The 24,024-nt window shown below is 43.8% G+C and overlaps 2 protein-coding genes across 3 annotated transcripts in view; one reads left to right on the forward strand and one right to left on the reverse strand.

The window, feature by feature from the left end:
• Positions 1-10,699, reverse strand: part of si:dkey-33c9.6 (active breakpoint cluster region-related protein) — a 24,669-nt gene extending 13,970 nt beyond the window's left edge. The window contains exons 1-11 of one of the 2 annotated variants that reach the window (XM_062515748.1): positions 10,562-10,699; positions 10,224-10,318; positions 9,774-9,878; positions 5,637-5,858; positions 5,106-5,213; positions 4,796-4,850; positions 4,423-4,475; positions 3,682-3,819; positions 2,698-2,819; positions 868-1,024; positions 229-363 (exon numbers count right to left, since the gene is read on the reverse strand). In XM_062515748.1, coding sequence (XP_062371732.1) covers positions 229-363; positions 868-1,024; positions 2,698-2,819; positions 3,682-3,819; positions 4,423-4,475; positions 4,796-4,850; positions 5,106-5,213; positions 5,637-5,858; positions 9,774-9,878; positions 10,224-10,318; positions 10,562-10,613 — 1,242 coding nt within the window. In that variant the 5' untranslated portion in view covers positions 10,614-10,699. Of the gene's footprint in view, positions 1-228; positions 364-867; positions 1,025-2,697; positions 2,820-3,681; positions 3,820-4,422; positions 4,476-4,795; positions 4,851-5,105; positions 5,214-5,636; positions 5,859-9,773; positions 9,879-10,223; positions 10,322-10,561 lie in introns of both variants that reach the window. The other variant, XM_062515746.1, reaches the window with a different exon arrangement.
• Positions 10,700-11,608: 909 nt separating this feature from the next.
• Positions 11,609-23,058, forward strand: LOC134059969 (uncharacterized). The gene is made up of 9 exons (XM_062516530.1): positions 11,609-11,998; positions 12,266-12,411; positions 15,913-16,226; positions 16,570-16,635; positions 17,505-17,588; positions 17,773-18,197; positions 21,177-21,374; positions 22,659-22,740; positions 22,969-23,058. Exons 1-9 carry the CDS (start codon positions 11,865-11,867, stop codon positions 22,969-22,971), a joined length of 1,452 nt encoding a protein of 483 aa, XP_062372514.1. The 5' UTR covers positions 11,609-11,864; the 3' UTR covers positions 22,972-23,058.
• Positions 23,059-24,024: the final 966 nt, after the last annotated feature.

Genomic DNA, 24,024 nt, shown 5'->3' on the forward strand with positions numbered 1-24,024 from the left:
CGGCCAGCTACTGAGCCAAACTTGCCATTCTCTGTGCTCACTTCAAACAATCCAAATGGGCGAACTAGTGAAATGAGTGTATTGTGTGTTTATGCACGTGTATATGTGTGTGTGTGTGTGTGTGTGTGTGTGTGTGTGTGTGTGTGTGTGTGTGAAAAAAACATACATAGTATGTGTGTGTGTGTGTATTTTGAGTGTGTGAGAGTGTGCGTAGAGATACGCTCTCACCTTGCCGCTGGTGCTGTGCAACTTTAAGGTCAGGCTGGGCGAGTGTGTGAGCAACCAGATCTCACACTCCTGAAGCTTCTTCTGAATACGATCCACAAATCGTGAATGCAACGAATGAGCCCTCTTCTGACAACCCTTTAACACAGAGAGACACAAGGACAGACGTCAGCTGCTTACCTGTTCCTGACATGAGGAACAAGGACCAGAGACCAGCACAGTCAGTCAGTCAGTCAGTCACAAGATGATAAAAAAATGGAAGAGGCACACACACACACACACACACACACAGAAGAGAGACACAGAGACACAGACACACAGGCACAGGCACATGCAGACACAGACACACAGGCACACAGGCACACACACACACACACTCACACACACACACACACACACACACTCACACACACACACACAAGTATACACCCACACACACACAGAGGCACACTCAGACAGACAAACACGCACACACGCACACACACACCACACACACACACCACACACACACACACACACACACACACACACACACACACACACACACACACACACACACACACACACACACACACAGACACACACAGACACATACTGTACACACACACACAGACACACACACACACACACACACACACACACCGTTTGCTGTGTGAGCGCCTGTCGGAGCTGGTACATCTTGGCCTTCATGCAGCTGATGCGCTGCTGCAGCTCCGGCGTCTGCTCCTCCTCTCCCGCCCAGCGCACCTGCAGCCCAAACAACGGCATGTGCCAGCTGTACCGGTACTGGGACTGCCTCCTGAAACACACACACACACACACACACACACACACACACACACATTCATATTCAGTTAACACACTGCCTGATACAGTCCTACAAACACACATGCATACACACACACACGTACAGTACACACACACACACGTACAGTACACACACACACACACACACACACACACACACACACACACACACACACACACACACATCCATATTCAGTTCACACGTTGCCTGATACAGTCCTACAAACACACATGCATACACACACACACACACACACACACACACACACACACAATCATATGCAGTACACACACAGGCTGATACAGTCCTATACACACACACACACACACACACACACACACACACACAATCATATGCAGTACACACACAGGCTGATACAGTCCTACAGTATACACACACACACACACACACACACACACACATACACACACACTATCACACACAATCGGTATAATATAATTCAATCACAAGTGCAGTTGAAAGGAGTCAACCGATGAGAACATTACCTTAAAAGGAATCAAAAGTTTAGCCATCATGAAATTATATAAATTATAATTTATATGTTTATATAACATTTATACATATATTTATATATATAACAGGCAGAGAGTAGCAGTTTTATTCAACTGATTTTTATTTTTTTTTAAATACTATTTTTCGTGTAGGCTATGACAGATTTGATAGACCATAGTAGGGAAGTTGGTGTCGTGAAAGTGAAAGTAAGACAAGGCAAACAAAAGTTGAGGTTGCTTTTAGTATAGAACAAAAAAAAAAAACAAGAATACTAATTCTGTTGTCTATGAAACTGTCTCATATTGGCACATTTAGCCAATGGATTAGACCTGCTGTGGAAATGACATGCACTGTTTTCATACTGTACATACAGTATGTCAGAAGACCTATGCCAGAAAACAAGTAACACTTCTCTCATGTTTTTTCGCGATACTAACAAAGCGATACTTCCTTTGACCTTCCCCTAAATGCTTATGCATGAATGATAATATGATGAATGATACAGTAGTTCACCCTTCTGCGCTCCTGTGACAGACAAAACCCTCAAACAAGCAAACACACACACAGACACACATAAAACACACCTAGATCACACAGACCTTGTGCATGTATAGGTCACTTCTGAAAGCAGAGACACTATATATAGACCAAGGCACTCTTTCACGTGCATATGCATGCGTACACACACACACACACACAAACTCATGCAAATGAAACCAGGTCAACAGTACAATGTGTTAGTGGCTGTGTTGTTTATATGGCAAAAATCATAACTGCGATTATTATGTTCAATATTGAAATCATGATTATTGAAAGATGTTGGAACTATAGTATCATCCATTTTTTACATTTCTAAATTGAATTTTAAAATAATCCAATCGGGGTAAAATGCATGTAAAAAGATAACGCACACAGCAACCCAACACAGCAACAAGAGGAGAGCCTTGTTATGAAACTGAATGTACAGTAGCATAAATAATCATTACATTTCAATTATGCTGTTTTCATAATTGTTGAAAAATTGTTGTCATAATCAGTCAATAAATCGATTAATTGCACAATAATCAATCAATAAATTGTTGTCATAATCAATCAATACATCGATTAATTGCACAGCCCCTAGGCTGTGTGAAGCTACAGTGGTCACCTACCCTAATGTCCCGCCTTTGAGTTTGACGGACAGCAGCAGGTCTGTGTAGAGAAAGAGGTGACGCAGGCTGGGCCCGTGCTCAGACATGCACACCACAAACCCGTCATGCATCAACTGCCGTCTCTGCAACACACACACACACACACACACACACACACACACACACACACACACATACACCGTTGATTTGTGGTCATCACAAGTTTTATTCATTCAACATCTTACTTCTTAAACACCTACTACTGTTATTTAGACCCACAAGCCCTAATTTCCATTCAGAATAGACCCACTTTTATAGAGATATGTAATATAAGTTAAATTACTGTTGTCATGATATATGCAGTTTCTTTCTTAGCTGAGACATTGTAGGGGTTCTTAACTAAATGTGTGTAGTTCAACAAAACACAGGCTGCATTGCAATCCTAACAGGGGAGCTACACCAGGCGCGTAACTGAAGCGTTCCGTTCACGAAGCGTATGCTGCAGCAGTTAATAATCACTATAATCAACGGAAGTAGCTACACCAGATGCGACAATGGCGTGTACATTCGAGGAAAAAAAAAAATACCAGTCTTCTAAAATGGATTTTACATGTCGCAAACGGAACGCTTCAGTTACTCGCCTGGTGCAAAGCCATCGATATCTCAAAGTTGTGTCACAACTTTCATCGGGGGAATGAATGAATATCTCAGGTGTTTTCTACAGACTTTTCTACATGACTTATGGTCGTGTGCATAATAATGCATTTTCAGTGAGTAATATACAGTATGTATGTGGCAATGCAGTTTATAGTATTTACCGTAAATAGAAATGCGATCGCTGCTGTCAGTCCTGTAGTAAACCAGGGACCAGGGAAATAGTGAGACTACCACTAACCACGTGACCGCTCTAACAGCGAAGTCAACGGCTGACGCAACTTTGAGATATCGATGGCTTTGGCCTGGTGTAGCTTCCCTGTAAGACTCACAGTGCGTCTTCACACTCACCATGCCCTTGGACAGAGTGACAGCTCTCTTGCACTGGGACGTCTCGTTGAGGCCCGACAGGAAGCTGCTGGAGATCCGAAGAGCCTCTTGGAGGAGGGCGCTGTCATGGTGATCGGGAGGAGTGTGACTCAGCAGGTCCTGAAGAGCAGGGGTTGAGAAAGGATGAGGAGGAGAGAGGAGAGGAGAGGAGGAGGGAGGAGGAGAGAGGAGGAGAAAAGGACAGAGGAGAGAGAAGAAGAGAGGAGGAGAGAGGAGAGGAGAGAGGAGAGGAGGAGAGAGGAGTAGAAAAGGACAGAGGAGAGAGAGGAAGAGAGGAGGAGAGAGGAGGGGAAAAGGAGAGAGGAGAGAGAAGAGAGGAGGAGAGAGGAGGAGAAAAGGACAGAGGAGAGAGGAGAGGAGAGAAGGAGAAAAGGAGAGAGAAGAAGAGAGGAGGAGAGGGGAGAAGAAAGGAGAGGAAGAAAAAGGACGGAAGAATAGAGGAGACGATCCAGACAGAGGACAGGAGACAGATAAATAGACTTAAAGGCCATTGCTATACCAATGGATGCCCTGTCTCTGCTGAATTGCTGAAGCTAAGCAGGTGTGGGCTGCTGTGCTTCACCCAGGAGGGTGCTACTCATTGGTGGTGGTTAGTGAGGTTTCTCCTTCACTGTGAAGCACTATAAAAATGTAACGTGTTATAGCCGTTACAATATGCAATGGGCTGGCACAGGCATAAACAAGTGTGCAGTGTGACCTCACATGTAATACAAGAGTGGTCTTGGTCACACGGTCCAGAGGTCTGTACAGGAGTGCTAATAGAGAGACAGAGAGAGAGAGAGAGAGAGAGAGAGAGAGAGAGAGGGAGAGAGAGAGAGAGAGAGAGAGAGGGAGAGAGATAGAGATAGAGAGAGAGAGAAAGAGAGAAGGTTGGAGACACAGTGCAATTGGTTATTGACCTGTTCCTAACGGTCATCATGAACAAGCTTGGGGTCATAATGGGTTTTGTAACACATTTCAAAATACCCATGAAAAAGTTAAGCTGCGGCACATCGATAATATCTCTGACAAAAATGAATTGTGAAACAGCTTTCGCACACAATGCAATAACTATTTCAACAAATTCACTGTGTACCTTCAAATGTGTATTCAGACTGGGAGTTGTCCGTTCCTTTCCCTGATTTCATGCTCTATAAAAGGGAACAGGAGGACACCCTCAGATATTAGCTTATGTGAGAATAGAAGGCAGGCGATGCGGATACGTTTCCCCGATTCGTTAAGAAGCTCTTAAGGGCTAAGAACTTCTTAGGAGCGCTCAGAACGTTCTAAGAATGCTCCTAAGAAGTTCTTAGCACTTAAGAGCTTCACAATGAATCTGGGAAACGCAGTCATTGACATTAAGAGAATGACGGACATGTAGGTGTAGTGCCAACAGCGTACTGTACCTCAGCAAGTGTTCTAAACCTCGGGTCAGTCTGCGTACAGCGTCGCACTATGTCCACCGCACTCTCGTAATTATCAATGAAGCCGCGGTATGTCGCTAGCTGGCTAACCTACATGAAAGATTTAAATGCAACAAAAAAAATTCAGTGAAATGTGGTTAAGTTTATAACAACTGGCTCACATGTGCTCAGAGGTGGAAAAGTCCAGCCTCAGAAAGTAAAAGTCCTACCACTTTTTTGTGTCAGCCATTCACTTAAACCAGCTGATTCTAATTAGCACAACTCTTCAGCCAGGTAGAGCAGCTAATTGGTGAGATCACCTGTGTCAAGTGCACAAGTAAAACTAATACATGGTTGGACCTTTAATTTCTGAAGCTGGACTTTTCCACCTCTGCTTGTGTTAAAGTATCCTTGTTGTTTACAACGGTATTATTAAGCATACACAAACAAAATGCTTGTCAGAAAAACCATCACTGATGGTTTCTGATTTTGATGGTGAGATATCATTGCGAGGTCCACGCAACATAAACTTACGAACTTCTGGAAGAGGTCTCCCACAGACAACTGGTAGGCCCCCTGCTCGTTCCCCAGGTCGTCATCCTGCTCCACGACCCCCTCCAGTCGGGCCTTGAGGCCCTGGTAGAAGTCCCTGTGGAGGACCTGCAGCTCGGGCACCTGGTAGAACACCGTCTGGATGTCCTGGCAGGACAGAACCGGCTGGGAGGTGCCAGCTGTGGCTTTGAGGGCCTTCATGGGCTAACAGAGGGAATAGAGGAAAAGGGAAGGGCTGTTTAGACTTGTTTAGAAAACCAATTGAAACACACTGATAAACCATTATTGGTACAGTAACTGTCCTGTCTCTTACAAATCATTTCCCCCCTGAACTTCTCCATATGAAGGTAGAAAGTAACAATGAAGTACATAAATGTCATTGGACTTCATGTCCATGGATTAACACGAGAGTGGCTGCAATCAAGACTAGGTTCCTTATAATTTGCAGGCAACATCTCATCCGTTTTATGTCATGAGAATAAAAGAAAATGAGGAAAACAAAGTGTGTATGTACTGTATGAATGCAGGCCTACAAAAACACTATAGGCTCCATAAACAAGAAACACAACTACGCCACCAAGCATCAACTCTAAAAGCTAATGCACACAGAGAGTAGCAGGCAGAAAGAGAGAGTGTTTGCGTAGGAGTAGAGGGTGCTAATGAAACTATTAGTTTCACTGATCATTTCGCACCTTGGGTGCGAGTTTGGCAGCGTTTTATTCCGCCAGCACATGAACACTGTGGCCAGAACCAGTCAGATGCACAAAATAGGCAGTCAGACTTAAATTAATTCATAAAAAATTACAGTAGGTTAAAGCTGACCAATACTTTTTCAAAGAATAATGTAGCATTTTTTTCCCTGCTCTTCCAATCAATTGAATTCAGAAAAACAAAGTTGTAGCTTTTCAGATCCGTTTTAATCCCATCCAGCCAGACTGTTGTTTTGTTTATCCATAGCAATACTGTCCGTTGAGCAAAACATATATAATATTGCATAGGCTATTCAATTATATGAGTGGTGCTGAATCACATTTAATCTCCAATGGAATCCCAATGAGATATAATCTCCTCTCTGTGATGATGGCAAAAAATGACCTTAGGATCTAAGAACTATGATAGGCCTAATATGGTAATATTCTATTTATTTCGGAGGTTTGTAGGCTATTAATCGGAAAGACATGCAAAAACAGTTGAATGAACTGGATGAATTAACTGACAACACCAAGTTTTGTCTGCCTTGATTCATGTACAGTATGTTGATCATGCATTGCAACACTGTATTATCCACTATCTGTGGATAGAGGTCATGGTTGGAAATAATATGGGCTTTCTAGCCTATGTTTTAGAATAAGTGACGATAATTTCAAGCACCTGCATGTTCTCGTGCTCCTACTGTTTCCCAAATGAAGCACTTAAGCTACTGTATGAATTGAAGTGAGTGGACTAAAATGAAATACTTCAAAGAGAAATTACACAACTAGGCCTATTGCCTACCAAATAAGTTTGGTTGCTGCCAAGCCATGGACTTCGAGGTTGTTCCATTTTCTATCAAGCGATAGGCCTAATCCATCCATATTTGGAAATTGCAGAAAGGCAATTGTTTTCACATTGGTCTTTTAGATAAAGCCTGCCATCAAAATGATGTAGCCTATATTGGAAACAAAGGGTGGGCATACAGGCTACTACGCATGAAGTTGAGATGAGAGATTCGTTTCAATAACGATGTGAAACCTCTCTAAACTCAAAAATATAAATTCAACACATTACTTTTAAAGATACAAGGACAATACTGTTTTGACCATCCTACTCTGATGTGTTAATGGGGGCAGCCGTGGTGTACTGGTTAGCGCATCGGGCTTGTAACCGGAGGGTTGCCGGTTCGATCCCCGACCAATCCACCACGGCTGAAGTGCCCTTGAGCAAGGCACCTAACCCCTCACTGCTCCCCGAGCGCCGCTGGTTGGGCAGGCAGCTCACTGCTCTGGGTTGTGTAATTCACCTCACTGTGTGTTCACTGTGTGCTGTGTGTTCACTAATTCGGTTAAATTGGGTTAAATGCAGAGAACTGAATTTCCCTCGCGGGATCAAAAAAGTATATATTCTATTCTATTCTATTCTTAATGATATTGCCTACGTATTTTGGCTACAGCTTACTCTCCTGTTTAGTTGTTCACATATGACAGGAGAATGTCCCATTCTTACACTAAAGATGTTTGCAATTATTTGCCGATATACAGATCAGAATCTAAATGTGATTGCTTTATTTAAACTCACTTCAACAGAGAGGTCTCGCTAGTTTCAGAGTCTCTGCCTCGAAGTAAGGCTGCCTTCCCGTTATTGCTGCAGCTTCGCCGCAAAACTTGCACCCAAAATACACCCAGAATGTGGCTCAACACATACACAGACACTAATTATATATGACATTGAGAACCACACTCACATACCACCACTGTCTCTCTCTATCTCTCTCTCTCTCTCTCTCTCTCTCTCTCTCTCTCTCTCCTGTTATTTTACCCCTGACCTGCCTAACTGCCTCAACTGTAAAGCACTTTGGGTCAACTGCTGCTGTTTTAAAATGTGTGATATAAATAAGTGACTTTTCTCTCTCTCTCTCTCTCTCTCTCTCTCTCTCTCTCGCTCTCTCTCTGTCAGTCTTCAGTGATATCACACCACAGCATCTAACGTGGTCAGAATTCAGCAAGCCTATTCATCCCCAAGCCTATTGCTTTATGCATTATCTTTAAGAGTCACCAAGTAGTCATTGTAGACATGTATGAAAACGGCATGCTCATCTATCTGCATGTCTTGGCTCTTGGGCGTGAATGCCTGCTGTGCCTCTGCTCTGGCTTGGACACTCTGAACCAAAGGTTCTAGAGCGGAGCTCGAGCTCTGTTCTAGAATCTAATTGCTCTGAACGTGGCCTGGTATGTCATTAGTGCAGCCCAAACAGAGCAGAAGGGGAAGAGCTCACAGTAAATACAGAAGTGGGCTCACGGGCAGGCTGCCATCAGGAACTACACATTGCCTTGTAACTTCAGCCTTCAGCTTAAAAAAAAAACTCTTTGTCTTTGTCAACTGCAGAATAAATTGACAGGGATATATACAGTTCTCATTCTGACTTTAATACTCGACCACACCCTTTCCTGTGACCAACGAGTCACTCCTCTCTTCAACTCTTCAGCTGGGTTTTTTTTTTTACTCAAATTCCCCCTCACTCACTCTCGTTCACCAAGGCCTCTCACCCTCTGTCTCCATCTATCCAGTCATGTGCTACAAATGTACAATAATGTTGTTTTCAAGTCCAGTACAGCAAGCATGTGCATTGTGCTTTATTAATTCTTTACTTCCTTTTGCTGTGACAATTCATGCTGATCAGATCAGTTTAGATTATATTTGTTATGGTTTGACCGCAACCACTTCTTTCAGCAGGTTTTTTTTTTATTCCTGACACAAAACCGTAAATGACACTGAAAACTATTAGTGAACCCGGCTATGGTATGGTGTGGTGTGTGTACAGTAATTATAGTCAACGGAACAGAGAACACCATGACCAACAAGTTGCATATACCAGAAATAAGGAAGATCAAGGCGATGGGAGATTTCACCAAAAAAGTGCAACACAAGCAGTCTAAGTCTAAACCAATGCTGCAATCTGACGTAAGAACATATGTCAAACAAAGCCAATAATATATTAAGGAAGCACAGTGATGATTGGGTTGTGTCCGTTTCCAAGGCGTCGCTGCGTTTGGATGCCTTCCTGGCTCCTAATAGACTGACTTTGTATTTCATTTTTGCTACATTAATATATTAATATTGCACAGCCATTTAAATCAGAGAACTAAGCATTCCACTGCATAGTGTAATTTGTATCAATGTATGCAACACATAAATATCTTGAAAGTGTAATCTTGAAGTCTATATTGGATTCCATTTGTAGGTGCTAGCAGCATATTCAAATTGCATTCAGCTGTTCATATTGAGAAGTGAATTATGAGTGTATATTTGTGTCATTACTGTGTATGTCTCCATAATTGATTTAATCATGATTGCATGTGTGTGTGTGTGTGGGTGTGAGATAGAGAGAGAGAGAGAGCACGAGAGAGAGAGAGAAAGTCTCACCATCAACAGTGTCTCCAGTTCATTCAGGTAAAGCTGTTCACTATTCAGTATACCTCTAAGGACCACAAGTCTTTTCTCCAGCATATCCTCCGAGGCATTTCTGGCCTGTAAACGCAAGGCAAATCACAAATCACAAATCACAAATCACAAATCACATTCATCCATCAGTCATCAAGTCATGTACCAATGATTAAACCAATTCGTCATTTGCTTTTCAAAGATAATGAGTCTGGTAAACCACACATCATTCAAGTTCCTACTGTAACCGAGAACCAACCAAGCTCTTAATGGTTGAAATCAATTACTCCATCAATGTGTGCGCGTATATGTGTGTGAGTGTGTGTGTGTGTGTGTGTGTGTGTGTGTGTGTGTGTGTGTGTGTGTGTGTGTGTGTGTGTGTGTGTGTGTATTTATCAAAGCTAATCAAGTAAAGGCATTACTCATCCCTACATCTGGAAGTGAGAAGCTATCTGTCCGCAGGGGACTCTCAAGAAAATTGTCGTCTGCAAACACTTCTTCCAAGAGATCCGACGCTGCTGGTTCCACTGCTGAATGAAAAAACAAGAAACTAGAAACTCATTATTGATGTATGCTTTGTTATTTGTATAAAACAAGTTCAAATTCAAGTGCAAGTTCAAGTTCAAGTTCAAGTTCGATGAGTGTGTGTGTGTGTGTGTGTGTGTGTGTGTGTGTGTGTGTGTGTGTGTGTGTGTGTGTGTGTGTGTTTCTTTGCATGTGTATGTGCTCACCCACGTCTTAGAATATACAAAAGTGCTGAATTTACGCACCGATAACATTCTCAGTTTGTAGATACGCCAAAGCTTCCTCAAACAGCTCCATCGCGGTGGATAAAGTAATTTAGTAGTGCATTAGTCGTCTCCCTCTCTGTCCACTCCTTACTCGTTCATCCTCGCCCCCGTTCAGTGAGAGCTCTTTTAATCATATGTGAAAAAAAGACTTCCTGTCTCTCTGACAATGCACCAAAAAGAGAAGGGGAAACCCTTAGAGGTTTGACGTCTCATTTCTATGTGTTTGCTCACGCATGTTTGTGTAGGGGATACGTTTCTGACGGTTTTTTTCTTTTTCAAGTTAATCCGTTTGGTCTATAGCCTATGTAATTGAAATTGTAGGCTATTATAATTACTTGCGGACACTCTCATATGAATGTGCCTATATGTTAGCAGTTGTCAAGCCGACACGTGCCTCACGTGAGTGTAGGCTATCATAAGAGAGCTTGGCAACATGACATTTGGGGCTCTTGTTTAAAGCATGCACATTGTACACAACAGGATACCATCGGCACGTAGAGTGCATCTGTGCTTCTCCACGAGAGTAAATCTACGTTTTTTTTCCTTGTAAAAGCACCTCTAATTAAAGCCATACAACTAGGCCCGAGCAAAATATTCGTTGTCACTGCATTTTTACTTTTTCAAAGTGCAATGTCGTGTTTTTGGATCAATAGCCGAGGCTAATTATGCCAGAAAATGGTGAACAAATATTTTCTTTCGTTCTGTGTTACTATTTGTAGGGATATAGGCCTAATTGTTGATGATTTGTAGGCTTCGGGTCTACCAACAGGCAACTATGCTTGTGTATAGAAATACTGTCAACAGTAGGACACGTTACTGTATTTCCACCAAACACCTGCCGTAAAACACCCAAGATGCGTTAGAACCAGGACAGAGAAGTAGCCGATACCTCTGCCCGCACTTGTAAACGTGACGTGAATGCCCCCAAGCGGTTGTGTTTCAGTCCAAACTCAATAAATGTCCAAAACTGTGGATACGCGGAATGGATAGCAATATGTCCATATAAAATGTATTTAATAATTTAGATGTTCCACATACAATATAGAATATAAGGTTACATTAGTGAGATGATTAGCCTAAACTTAAACTGAGCAACACTTTTCTCTTCTTCTCCGGTTTATTACGTCATGGAAGACGCGCTTGACGCAGGACAATCGTTTTGTTGTCATGGTGGTTTTGATTGTCTGGCGGCTGTAGTGGTTTTAGCAAAAGGCCTCCGCGGCCACACAAACTTCAGACGACGTGCTTGCTTGCAGTGCACACTGTCTCCGTGCTGGAGAAAATGACAGAGATGGCGGAGCACAGCGGGTGCAAAACCATCTACATGTCCCCAGAGCTGAAGCAGGCAAATGACAGTCAGTGCAGAGGAAGCCGAGACATCCACATTCCAGAAGTGAAGCCACACTCATCCCATCGGTAACAAACATCAGAAACTAATATTTAAAGCAATATACCCTGTTTTTGATGCCTTCACTAATTGGTTTCCAACTTTAAGTTGACCTATGCATGCCATTAATTAATAAGACTGACAAATGTTAACAGCCCACACACATTTTTCATTCGTCATTTAGTGTAGAATGGTAGGTTCATGGCATAGTCTAGTATTTGAAAAAAAAAGGCCATCCAGTAAGGCAGCTTTGCTCAAAATGACCACTTCAGACATTATTTCCCTCTCCCTTTCAGACTCAATTATGTGCAGGCTCACGACAGAGGTCTTCGTCGCTCCTTCGGTTCAACGGACCTTCTCCACAATGCCCATCCCCACTCTCACATTGAACTCGCCTGCGACTCCGCCGACAGCCAGGAGGGAGCAGTGCCGTTACACGCAGGTAAAAACCTCATCAACAATCTATGCGCCTACGCTGACCCAAATATGCATTCCAGAAAACTCGGAGGTCAATAATGTCGTAGTTGGAATCTCTCATCTGGGAGGTCAAGGTCAAGAATTCTGACCTCCTAGCCTACTGAGAAAAAGTACAATGGAGTGGTACTTGAGAGTGACCCTAGCCTACACATCCACCATATACAGACTTCGACAGTAAAAGAAAACGGAGACAACGGCATATGCTTAAAAATATGGTGTGTGTGTGTGTGTGTGTGTGATGCTTGTGAAAGAAGGATATGCAGCTTTCAAGTGGCAAAAATGTAAAATTCCCAACCTCACACTAAAGTTGCCACATGAGGTGACGACGACGATGATGATGATGTTTTCACTGGGAAAGTGTTTTCTCCATGCGCAGGAACGCAACGTTATTGTACTGCGCAGCTGCTTGTGTAGTCTCACACTAAACTTGACAACATCAGTGTGAATCGTGAGCAACCAGTCTGTAAATCTTCTGGTAGCTGCGCTGAGAGAAATCTAAAGTGTATGCTCTCTGAAGTGTAGGCTTAAATAAATAAATAAATAGGATCCACAGATGCATCCTTGAAAATTCTCAAAATGAAGGGTGCTAATTTCGGAATATTGACATTGGAACACTGCTTGAAGGAGTTTGATGACGTCCTTTTCAAGGCATCCTTGAAAAGGTGGCCATTGAGTATGCTTCCTTGGCTTTTGGAAACGAAAGTCTAGGGAAAGGGGAAACTTTCTGTTTCTGAACTGGTTGCAGTTCCTATTCTGGTTCCACGAGAGGGTGCTCTCCAGCAGGTGCAGAATGAATGGAGTTGTATCCCTAAAAATCTATTCTCGGGATACCAGTTTTTGTCCAGTAATGTTGTATTGAAACTGAGAGGCGAAGAAAATACACACTGCTGAGTATTAGATATATATTTGAATATATTTTATATATTTTTCTTATGTTCTAAAAAGTCTTTGAACAGTCAAAACATGTCAATGATGTAATTCATTAGGAGAATGCTAGTGTGTTATGGGCAACAACGACCCAACCTGTAAGAAATCGAACGGACATACAGTAGTTAAACATTCAACTTTCGACCTATAATCCAAATTGCCATCTAGCTCCATTTCTTAAATTTCCCTCGGGATAAATAAAGTATCTGCCTATCTCTCTATCTAGACTCCATTCATTTTGCACTCACCCATGATCACCCCCAGTGGAGCTCTGGTGGAACTGCAAACAAAATTGGTACAATAGGGCATAATAGGAAATCAACTGGCTCTCAGTAGACAGGCTCTGGGGTAGCCTACACTTTCTGGATGTTTGCTTGCCCCCTTGGACCCAACCCCGATTGCTGTTTTCCTTTACTGCCTATGCTATTTTCTCATTAGGGGCTTCCCTGACTTTCCAGGAAGTAATCCTATGTGTTGGCAATTAACATTGCACAGTCCAAGTGTTCAGAAAGTGACGATAACCAGGATTTCCTGTAGGTCGAGTTCAAGGGTGCCTTTCACTTTGAGTAGCCTGCTTGGAGAGAGCAAGCGAGAGTGTGAGAGACTGGTCCGTCTTTTGCAGCAGTTGTGAAAGAGAGAGAGATGCTGAGGCCAGCCTGCTGGTGCTGTCAAAACTATCATGATGGAACACTCTCTTTCGATCCAGTTTACAGAGAATCAGTGAGTGTGTCAAGCTTACAGATAATTAATAATATAAAAAAAAGAGGGTGAGGAGGGAGGGAGAGAGGGAGGAGGAGAGAGTTTAGTTGGCAGATACTGTATGTAGTTTCCACCTCCCTCTACACTCATGAGAGGAGTCAGCCGCAGGGCAATTCCTGAGTGCAACTCGAAAGTGAACATGACAACTGTTTCAGGTTTTGCAGTTGTAGCCTAGGGCTACATCCACTGCCATTAAGATTCAACCATTGTAGGCTACACGCCCAATGAGCTTGCTTTCACTTTCCCTGATATGTATTTGAAAGTGACTAATAGTGAGGCTCTCACATGATTTATAGCATAAAATAGCGCAACTGTGATTGCGCATTTGCACTAAAGCCAGTGGATCTTACAAGTATAGGCCTACAGAAATGATAATTTATCTGTAGTAATAATTTACATGTAGATCTATGTCCACCTAGATCTTCTTTTAGGGAAATCTAGTCTGGCAACCCATAGTTCAACTGTTTCCAAGGAAACGAAACCAAAACTTATTTTGATTAACAGAACAGAAGCAGCAACACCATGCAAATCCACCTGCAATTATATTTAAAAATACACTTAGAAAAAATGTATTTTTTACAGCATAGACCCACGTACATGGTTTTCTGACTGTTGGTGCTGTTTATTGTTTGTTTTTAAAGTTTAGGCAAATTAGGAAGAAAGAATCTCTTATCAATGTGATTGGTATGGCTGGACCAATGATTTCAAAGTTAGTGCCCGTCGCAATACAAGTGTTGCAATCATTTCCTAATCGAGAGTTCCCAGACCCCAAAAGAGTCGGGCGGGGCCAGGCTAGTAACACATTCCTGTTGGATGAGACGGTAGCCTAGCCTATCAGATTAAGACAATATACTGTACACACATCCTGTGATAGTGATGAGGCTGATTTGGTGTGTATTGAGCAATGCTTATTCAGAGGATTCTCAAGGAAGTAAAAAAAAAAGAAAAAGATCACAATGAACCCGTATTTATTCAGAAGAATTCTAAAGAAGTTGCTGCCAACTTGGGATTATAAATAGATCTGCTGTAGGTTATACGACTATGCAAATGCATCATTAAGTCAACCAAAAATTGAGTTGTGTGTGAAAGTGTGTCCGTCTTGTTATAGATACTCGGTTGTTGCAATAATATGCTAATAACTCTTTCTCTGGGATCAAAGGGGCACAGAGTGCTTCACTTTTTTTCCAGACAGTAAAATAATAATAATAATAATAAAAATGGAAGAATATGGAAGAAAAGGATAATTCTACTACTCACTATCATCTATTCCAGACATAGAAAGTCATGGAATATGATCATGGAATACCAGGGAATATTGTATTTACTTGCCAAAAAACATTAATGGAAATATGCGTGCAGATTTGGTATCTGGTAATTACCTTTACTTCTTGCTTGGTTGTGGTTAGCCCAACTTTGCTCATTTATTCATCTCGATCTCCCCCCCAAAATAAACTCTAAAAAAAGGCGGCTGCTACTCTGAAGTCCTTCGTCGGTATATTGTGCGATTCATTTTATAGTACTGTAGGTCATGAGAATTCAGTTTTTTCGTCAGGGAAAAATCATGGAATGTTACATCTGAGCATGAACCCTGCATTCAGTGCACAATCTGTGGCTGATGCTCAAGGCATTTCACTCTTCTTTCTCTTCTTACTCAGTCCCTGTGCTCCATGCCTTCTCGGTGTCTTTATTTCATTAATCTGAATGTTTTACCAACACACGTAATTGCAAGCTAAGTTGACGTCTTGTTTGTCTTGATCTGTGCTATTTGCTCATTGTCCAGATTGGAGTGGGGAACATTGCAAGGTGAAGAAGCCTCAGAGCGCCTCAGACATCACCCCGGTGCCTTTGGACAACACGGTACGGCCTGTTGCAGGGGAGGGTAAAGGCTGTGACAAGAAGGTCAAAACAGGGGCCGGGTCGTCAAAGGATGAGGAAGAGGAGGAGAAGTGGGTGGATGCCTCTGAGATTGGGGTGGGTCCAGCGGGAGGCCGTGAGGAAGAGGAGGACGAGGAAGCTGCTCCCCTGCCCGTCATTGGTCAGGCTGGGAAGAAACACCAAGGAGTGACCAGCTCTGAGGATACCACATACCTACAGGTTGGTCTTGTACTTCCTCAGAGGTACAGTATGTTAGTGTCACAGAGGCTGTGATACCAGAGATGATGGCTAGAGGCCGCCAGAAACTTTTCAGGAAAAAAAGGATTCGTATAAATAGGCACTGAAATTCAACACACCAAAAGTGTGAAATCCACATCCCTCTGCCTGTCATGTGAACTGTTGAACTGTTGCACCATATAATTCTGGATACATGGATTTTGGTGTCAGTCAGCAATAACAACAACAGTAACACTTCCCGTTGTATTTTACAGCGTGCTGACAGAAATACGGAATTTGAGCTTTGATTCTTTTGTTTTCTTTTTCCCTTGTTTTGTCCCCTCAGGATTTCCACAGTCTGCCAAAGAGTCTGGTGCCCTCTGAGATCACTCACTGCTTGCACATGCTGGAGGTCGGTAGAAAGCCAGACTGCATCTTACTTATTTACACATTTATTTTATAGGGACAATGTACAGTATAGTACAGTATGAGACCAAACCAGGCAGACAATGGCCCAGGGTTCAGCATTGCTACCAGAGAAACAGACAGCAAGAAATATGGCAGTATTATAATAGAAAGTTGCAAAAGGGCAATCACAACATTAAGATGTAAGGAGACATTAACAGCAGCATCACAATTACACAATGGCATGCCATAATACTATACACTTATAGTATACAAAATATGCATTTGAAGTGCATTTAACCGGCGGTAAAAACAAAACACAGCCACCTATGCAGACAGCTTAGGCAAGGATGCATATATATATAGTAGGCAAGTGTGACACGAAACAGAACAACTTTCCATTTGCTTGTGCAGAAATACAGGAACATTTACAGTACGGTCCAAAATGGGGCCCTAACTGAAATGGAAACAGAAGAAGGGCCGTGGGAAACATTACTCAGAGAGACGTGAGCTGCGCCTGGCTCGCCGCCAACACATTGAACCACTCATCTAACTCCCCTCCTCTCTCCCCCCCTTGAAGACCTCATTCGAGCAAATTACATTTGCCTGTTTTTTTTTCCGTTTTTTTCTTCTTTTTTTTCCGTTTCCTCCACCATCAAAAATTAACCCCGTCCTCAGTGGAGGAGAGTCGCTCGAGTTTAGCTTCTCTTCCTTCCTGCAGCGCAAGAGGAAAGGACGAGGGTGGGGGGGGTCATGTGGGGGTGTGGGTCGGGGGTGTGTGTGTGGGGGGGGGGGGGGGGGGCTTTGGGTGCAGACATGGGAGGGGATGATGATAGCGGAGGATAAGAGTGCTGCTTGTTTATGTTGGCCCTGCAGGAGGAATGCAGGGGAGTGGAGAAGGAGAGCGAGAGTGTGAAATGGAAGATGGAATTTGTCCACAGCAGCATGCAGTGTGTGCAGGTGTGTGCAGCAGAGACAGGGAGTCGAAGTGATTTACAGTGTGTGATGTGATTATGGATATGATGAACCTTGTAAATGTGAGATCTGTTGTGATATGTACAGTATGTGAAGTATATGGTTTTGTGTTATGCTGTATGTATACATATCCGCCCCGCCATGTCTATCCTGCATGTGACACCCACAGGAGACCTTGCGGACTCTCCTCATAAGATTGGTCGAGGCGCAGAGCAACGACCGCCTGTCACGTGACGCTACGTCCAACTTGCTCCCGCCTCCGCCACCACCACCACCACCCATCCACCCGCCCCACCCGTCGTCCAACACGGGCGAGGTGAGCAGCGCCGACCCCTGCCACGCCGGGCATCACTCCGCCGCCCACGCTCCTCCTCCTCCCCACCACCACCTCCACCACCTCCATCACCTGCACCACCTCCACCACCTCCTCCCCCTGCAGTGCAAAGCTCCACACCCGGTGCCCAGCAAGACGTGCCTGATGGACGCCCTCAACCCGGGCCACTGCTGCCAGGGAGCCCTGTCCACGGACATGCCAAGCTGTGCCCAGAGAGCCAAGGAGCGGGCCGCCACCTTCAGCGCCATCACGGAGCTCAGGTGGGGGGGGGTTGCTCGTGTAGAGTAGAACATGGGGACAGACAGAGGGTGCCTCTCAACATCTCTCCTCGATCCTCGAATGCTGGGTCCTCCAGGCTCGTTCCCACTGATCTTTAACTTAACACTGGATAGAGAGACTATCCCATTGTTGCCACACCATCATTCTCTATGTAGATCAGTGAGGACGAGGGCCGAGGAAGGAAGGGAGGATGTATAAAAGACGAATGAGAGGCACCCAGTTTGTTGTGCTCCTTCTGGAGCTGACCGGGGAACTTCTAGAACAGTGGTCTCGATCTTCCAGCCTGTGTGGGCCAGAGTCGGCAGTTTCTTGCGGTCCTTTAATTGGTTGATGTGATGTTAAAGGGGAAATCTTGTGTTCTTGAGGGAAGGAGGACTGTGCTTGTGAACATTCAAACGGGGAAAGCATGGGGAAAGAAGTTTGCTGAAATGGCAGAGCACGCATCTGGAGTACGCACAGCCCTCCTTCCATCAACAACACGAGATTTGCGTTCAAAATGGCGTACTGAGAGGTCGTCTGTCACTGCAGGCAAGGGAAGCAGCAGAGTGCATAGCAACCTGGGAAAGGAGGCATATAGCACATAAGACACAGGAAAGGGTGTACTCATACTCACGTTATGGTTTTCAATGTATAGTTTTTGCACGTATGCCCAGCCACACCTACTAGGGGAGTTCAGTGTCCACGGCAGCTTTCCTGTTTGCCTAAAGCAGCAAGACAAATATATTCCTTGTAATGTACACTTTTTTTGGTTTGATATCCGGGAATTGTTCTGAGAGTCTCCATCCTCCCACTGAGCATTGCCAAGGGGCTGGGTGGAGTCGGTGCGTACTATCAAAACGTCAAGAAAATTGTGTGGAAGAACAGAATGACAGCTGCTATTTTCAGCCTTAAACCCCGTTACGTTGACACAGTAATGCAGACGAGGTGTGGCCTACCATGCAACATAGGCTAAGCGTAGTTCAAATAAGTAAAAGTATTGATTGCAACTGATAATGACAAAAAAAGAAGAAATATTTTAAACACAAAACATGGAAATATATTAAGCAAGCACTCAGTCACAGTTTCATTTTGGTTGTAGCTCATAAAATCAGTGACAAAAACATCTGCACCCTTTCTGTTGATGTTTGCAATGAGGCCTATAACACCTCAGGAGCCTCAAGTTTAGTCTGAATAAAATTATTTTTAGGCAGTGAAGTGAAAGTCCGGTTTCAGAAAGTAAAAGTCCTACCATGTATTGGTTCCACCTGTGCACTGAACACAAGCGATTTCACTAGGATTCACTGATTTGGTGAATAGCTGGAGCAAATATGTGGAAGGACTTTCACTTCCTGAAGCTGGGCTTGACTCCTCTGTTTGTAGGTGAGTCACTTCACTTTCTAGCTGGACTGTAAAATGGAGTTCATGAGGCCTATGCTTAGATTATGTGTTCCCACAAACAGACATTTCCTCTATTTCACTCTCACTTTCTCTTGCTTCCTTCCATTCTGTTCCAGCAACGTAATCAGACTAACTTATGGAAGCGCATAATGAAAATGGCTCTCTGGTCCTACTGTACCACACCCACAGCCATAATTCCCTCTAATACTCCAGATGGCTCTCCCTAGTCGACTGGTCTGACAGTGTGGCCATTGAGCAGTAAAGCCCTTTCAGGTGGTTGATAAGTTGATATAGGCCATCGTTGTTGGGGGGTATACACACATAAAGATTTTATAATATCAACCAATTTATCTGTGACAGAACCCACACATGAAGATAAAAAATCTTTCTCGGCTGCCCTCGGAACACCCCACATACTACAGGATTTCCAGTCGCAAATATTGAACATGTTTAATTATTTACGACTATCGGCGCCAAACGTTTTGAGTGTCAATTGTCTTGAGAATTTTGACTCTTAACACGCCGCACTCTACAAGAGAAGCTCATAAGATAATCTTAACAGCAAGATAATTGGACATTTTCTGTCTTTGGTCGGAAGGGGCAAAATCGGGGCAGAATCAGCCCGATTATCTTTATGTGTGTACCCCCCTTGTCGTACAGTACAGTACTTCTCCAATTGGAAATGTGATCCTCTGTATCTGTGCCTTAGGGTGAAAGGGCGACAACAGCGTGAGCAAGAACAACATAACAAACAAAAAACAAAAACAAATTTAAAACAGATAGCTCTGCTCTTTTCTCTCCCCTCCTTACTTGCTCCACCTACACCTGATGCTGTTGCCCTCTGTCTCAGGGAAGGGCAACAACAAATGTTCAGCAGGGCTATAAATTCTTCAGATGTGTGGCTGTAGCTATGACTCACAAACCACCTTCTTTATGAGGAACCGTGTTGCGTGCATGGAAAGATGTTCTAGTGCTGTGTCTTAGGCCCAATTCACACCAAAGATCCGCTATGAGACGAATTTGTTGCAGAAGGAATTGCAGCGTTGTTAATTAAATGTTGCACGTCGTTGAAAGCCGCCGCAAGCCGTCGCAAGCCGTCGCAAAGAATCCAACATGTTTAGTTGCAGTTGCAAGGTTTTAGAACGTTGCAACTCATCTCGACGCGAATCTTTGGTCTGAACACCACTTTAGGGGACAGAGGGGCAACTACAGCAGTAACAACAACAATAACAACAACAACAACAACAACAACAACACAAGTTCCAATGGGCTATAAAGCAGACAAAAAAAATGACCCCTACTCCGCTCTCCTCCCCATCCCTCTCCTCCCCATCCTCTCCTCCCCTTCCTCTCCTCCCCATCCCTCTCCTCCCCTTCCTCTCCTCCCCATCCCTCTCCTCCCCTTCCTCTCCTCCCCATCCCTCTCCTCCCCATCCCTCTCCTCCCCTTCCTCTCCTCCCCATCCTCTCCTCCCCATCCCTCTCCTCCCCATCCCTCTCCTCCCCTTCCTCTCCTCCCCATCCCTCTCCTCCCCTTCCTCTCCTCCCCATCCCTCTCCTCTCCTCCCCTTCCTCCACCTGCAGGGCGGATGTGGAGCGCCTCCGTGTGGCACACCTGGAGGAGCGCAAGGAGCAGAAGGAGGCGCTGCGCGTGCTCAAGAACTTCCAGCGGCAGGTGGAGGACCTGATCTCAGCCGAGCGCGCCCACCAGGAGGGCAGCAGCGAGCCCTTCGGTGACCAGCTGCTGCAGCTCAAGCAGGAAGTCCAGGACGTGGCCAATATGTGAGTGTGTGTGTGTGTGTGTGTGTGTGTGTGTATGTGTTGTCAGGGGGGTATGATGTCTAGGACGTGGCCAATATGTGAGTGTGTTTGTGTGTGTGTGTGTGTGTGTGTGTTGTGTGTGTTGTCAGGGGTATGATGTGTATGTACTGTATGCCTATCCATGTTTAAATTTGTAAATTTTAACATACTGTATGTGTGTTTGTTTTTACTGAGGGTTTCTATTATCAACATACAGCAGAGCAGTAGGAATGTGTGTTTAGTAAAGAAAGTGAAAGTAAAGTGTGTGTGTGTGTGTGTGTGTGTGTGAGTGTGTAAATGTCAGAGAAATGTGCTGTGAATGTTGTTAAAGTTCAGGCAGTTAAGGGCGTTAAAGAAGTGAAAGCCACTGCATGTGTGTAAAGATTGTAGCAGTTATAGTTTTTTTGCAACGCTTCCTCATTTTCGGGTTACAAACAATAAACCGTTAGTATTGCAGTCATGTAGCCTTTGCAAGAAGTCTGATGCACTTAACAGACACTAGCAGACGTCTGCCATTAGTGGCATAACAAATCAACAGCAAACAATGGTGGCCATCTTGATGTACTTTAGTTGACCCGAGAGAAAAGGCTTGTGATTGTGTGAGTGTGTAATCGTGGAGCAAGTGACCTGACTCCCAATACATAAACAATTATTTTCAGCACTTCAGTTTCACTGGCTAATTCCAGCTTTTTTTTCTCTTTTCATGTCTCCACAGAGAAAATATAGAGTATAGAGTTGTAACTGAATTACAACTAAAACTGCTTTCTGAAAAAATATGCCTTGGTTAGGTACAGCTTGTGGAAGCAGATTAAGTTTTGATTCAGTGTGTTTGAGGGTCAGTGATAATACTGCAATTCTTAGGCGTCAACTGGGTGTTTTTGTAGATATGTGGACGCACCCGGTATGGCGAATGTTGAGCTCTTATTTACTGGTACTTGCTTTTTGAGCCGAAAGGTCATGTCCATTATTCATCCACCTCAACCTGTCAGTCGGGGGACTTTTCAATTTGGTGCTGGTTTGTTTTCAATAAAGAGTAGATGTGTTTACAGTACATACCGGTAGGTTAACAGCAAGAACAGGCTTTTTTAGCTCTTAAAATTAAGTACTCAAACTAGCTGACAGGACGACCTCCATTTATTTTGCTTTCATCATTTGTTTCATTCATTCATTGTTTTGTACATTTGTCTTTGACTTTGACAATGACCCCTCTGTGTGTGTGTGTGTGTGTGTGTGTGTGTGTGTGTGTGTGTGTGTGTGTGTTCTCAGGACACGCCAAGCGATGGCAGTGCTAAAGAAACTGGGTGTACAGCTAGATAACATGGACACCAAGTCAGAGCGCTCTAATAAGGTGAGATGTGTGTGTGTGTGTGTGTGTGTGTGTGTGTGTGTGTGTGTGTGTGTGTGTGTGTGTGTGTGTGTGTGTGTGTGTGTGTGTGTGTGTGTGTGTGTGTGTGTGTGAGATGTGATGACCAAACGACAGCACATTATGATCACACACCACACCTAAAGAAAGATAAGTAATGAAGGAAGTGATTGTTCATCTTAATCTCTGAAGTGTTTTGCCTTTTTCTCCCAGTGACAATCCTGAGAGTCAGCGATGACATCAGAGCTCAAAATCCACCTGTTGAGGATGTACTTGTAATAAACGTCTTTGTCTGCAAACAGCACAAGCCTATACTTTCAATCCATTTGTCCGCCTTTTTGACAAGCACTCCTCCGCAAACAATGCTTATAGCGATGACACAAGTTCTCCACAGCAAACAAGGTGTATAAGTAGCGACAATAAAAAATAAAAAATAAAAATGGGTCAGATAGCAAAATATGCGCTACACTAGCTGCTAGCTTATGCTGGGTTGAGGGAATGGCCTAAAAATTTGTGTTTGCCTCTGGACTCGCGCAATATCTATGATTTACAGAATTCAGGGCAGAGGGAGTTAAGTCTTTCAGAGATGAATGACCGTCGCAGGAAGTGCCTGATAACAAAGGGACACCAGACCCTCGTGCAACAGCTGTACTATGGCTGTACTGCAGGCTTGGAAAAAGTTCCTTGCTTGGGAAAGCATTGGGGATGGCCCCTTTCTGTTCCAACATGACTGTGCATCAGTGCACAAAGCAAGGTCCATAAAGACATGGAGGACAGACTTTGGTATGGATGAACTTCACTGGCCTGCACAGAGTCCTGACCTCAACCCAATAGAACCCAACATGGGATAAATTAGAGCGGAGACTGAGACCCATTGTCCTCGTCCAACATCAGTGTGTGACAAACACAAATGCGCTTCTGGAAGAATGGTAAAAAAATCCCCCGAACACACTCCTAAGCCTTGTGGAAAGCATTCCCAGAAGAGTTGAAGCTGTTATTGCTGCAAAGAGTGAATGAGATGTCACTTAAGTTCATATGCGAGTCAAGGCAGGTGACCCAATACTTTTGGCAGTATAGGGTGGAAACTCTTTGAGATTGCATTGCAGCCCGTTCCAGCTTCATAAAGAGCAACTATTCTTTGTTGCTGTACTGTAGGTCTTTCAAGATCTTTCTCTTGCAAGGCATGATTCACATCAGCTTGTCGTGAACAGCAAACTGTTTTTTATTACCGTATTTTCCGGAGTATAAGTCGCACCAGTCAAAAAATGC

The sequence above is a fragment of the Sardina pilchardus genome, chromosome 16 (genome assembly GCF_963854185.1).
Source record: "Sardina pilchardus chromosome 16, fSarPil1.1, whole genome shotgun sequence".
In the NCBI taxonomy this organism is placed as follows: Eukaryota; Metazoa; Chordata; class Actinopteri; order Clupeiformes; family Clupeidae; genus Sardina; species Sardina pilchardus.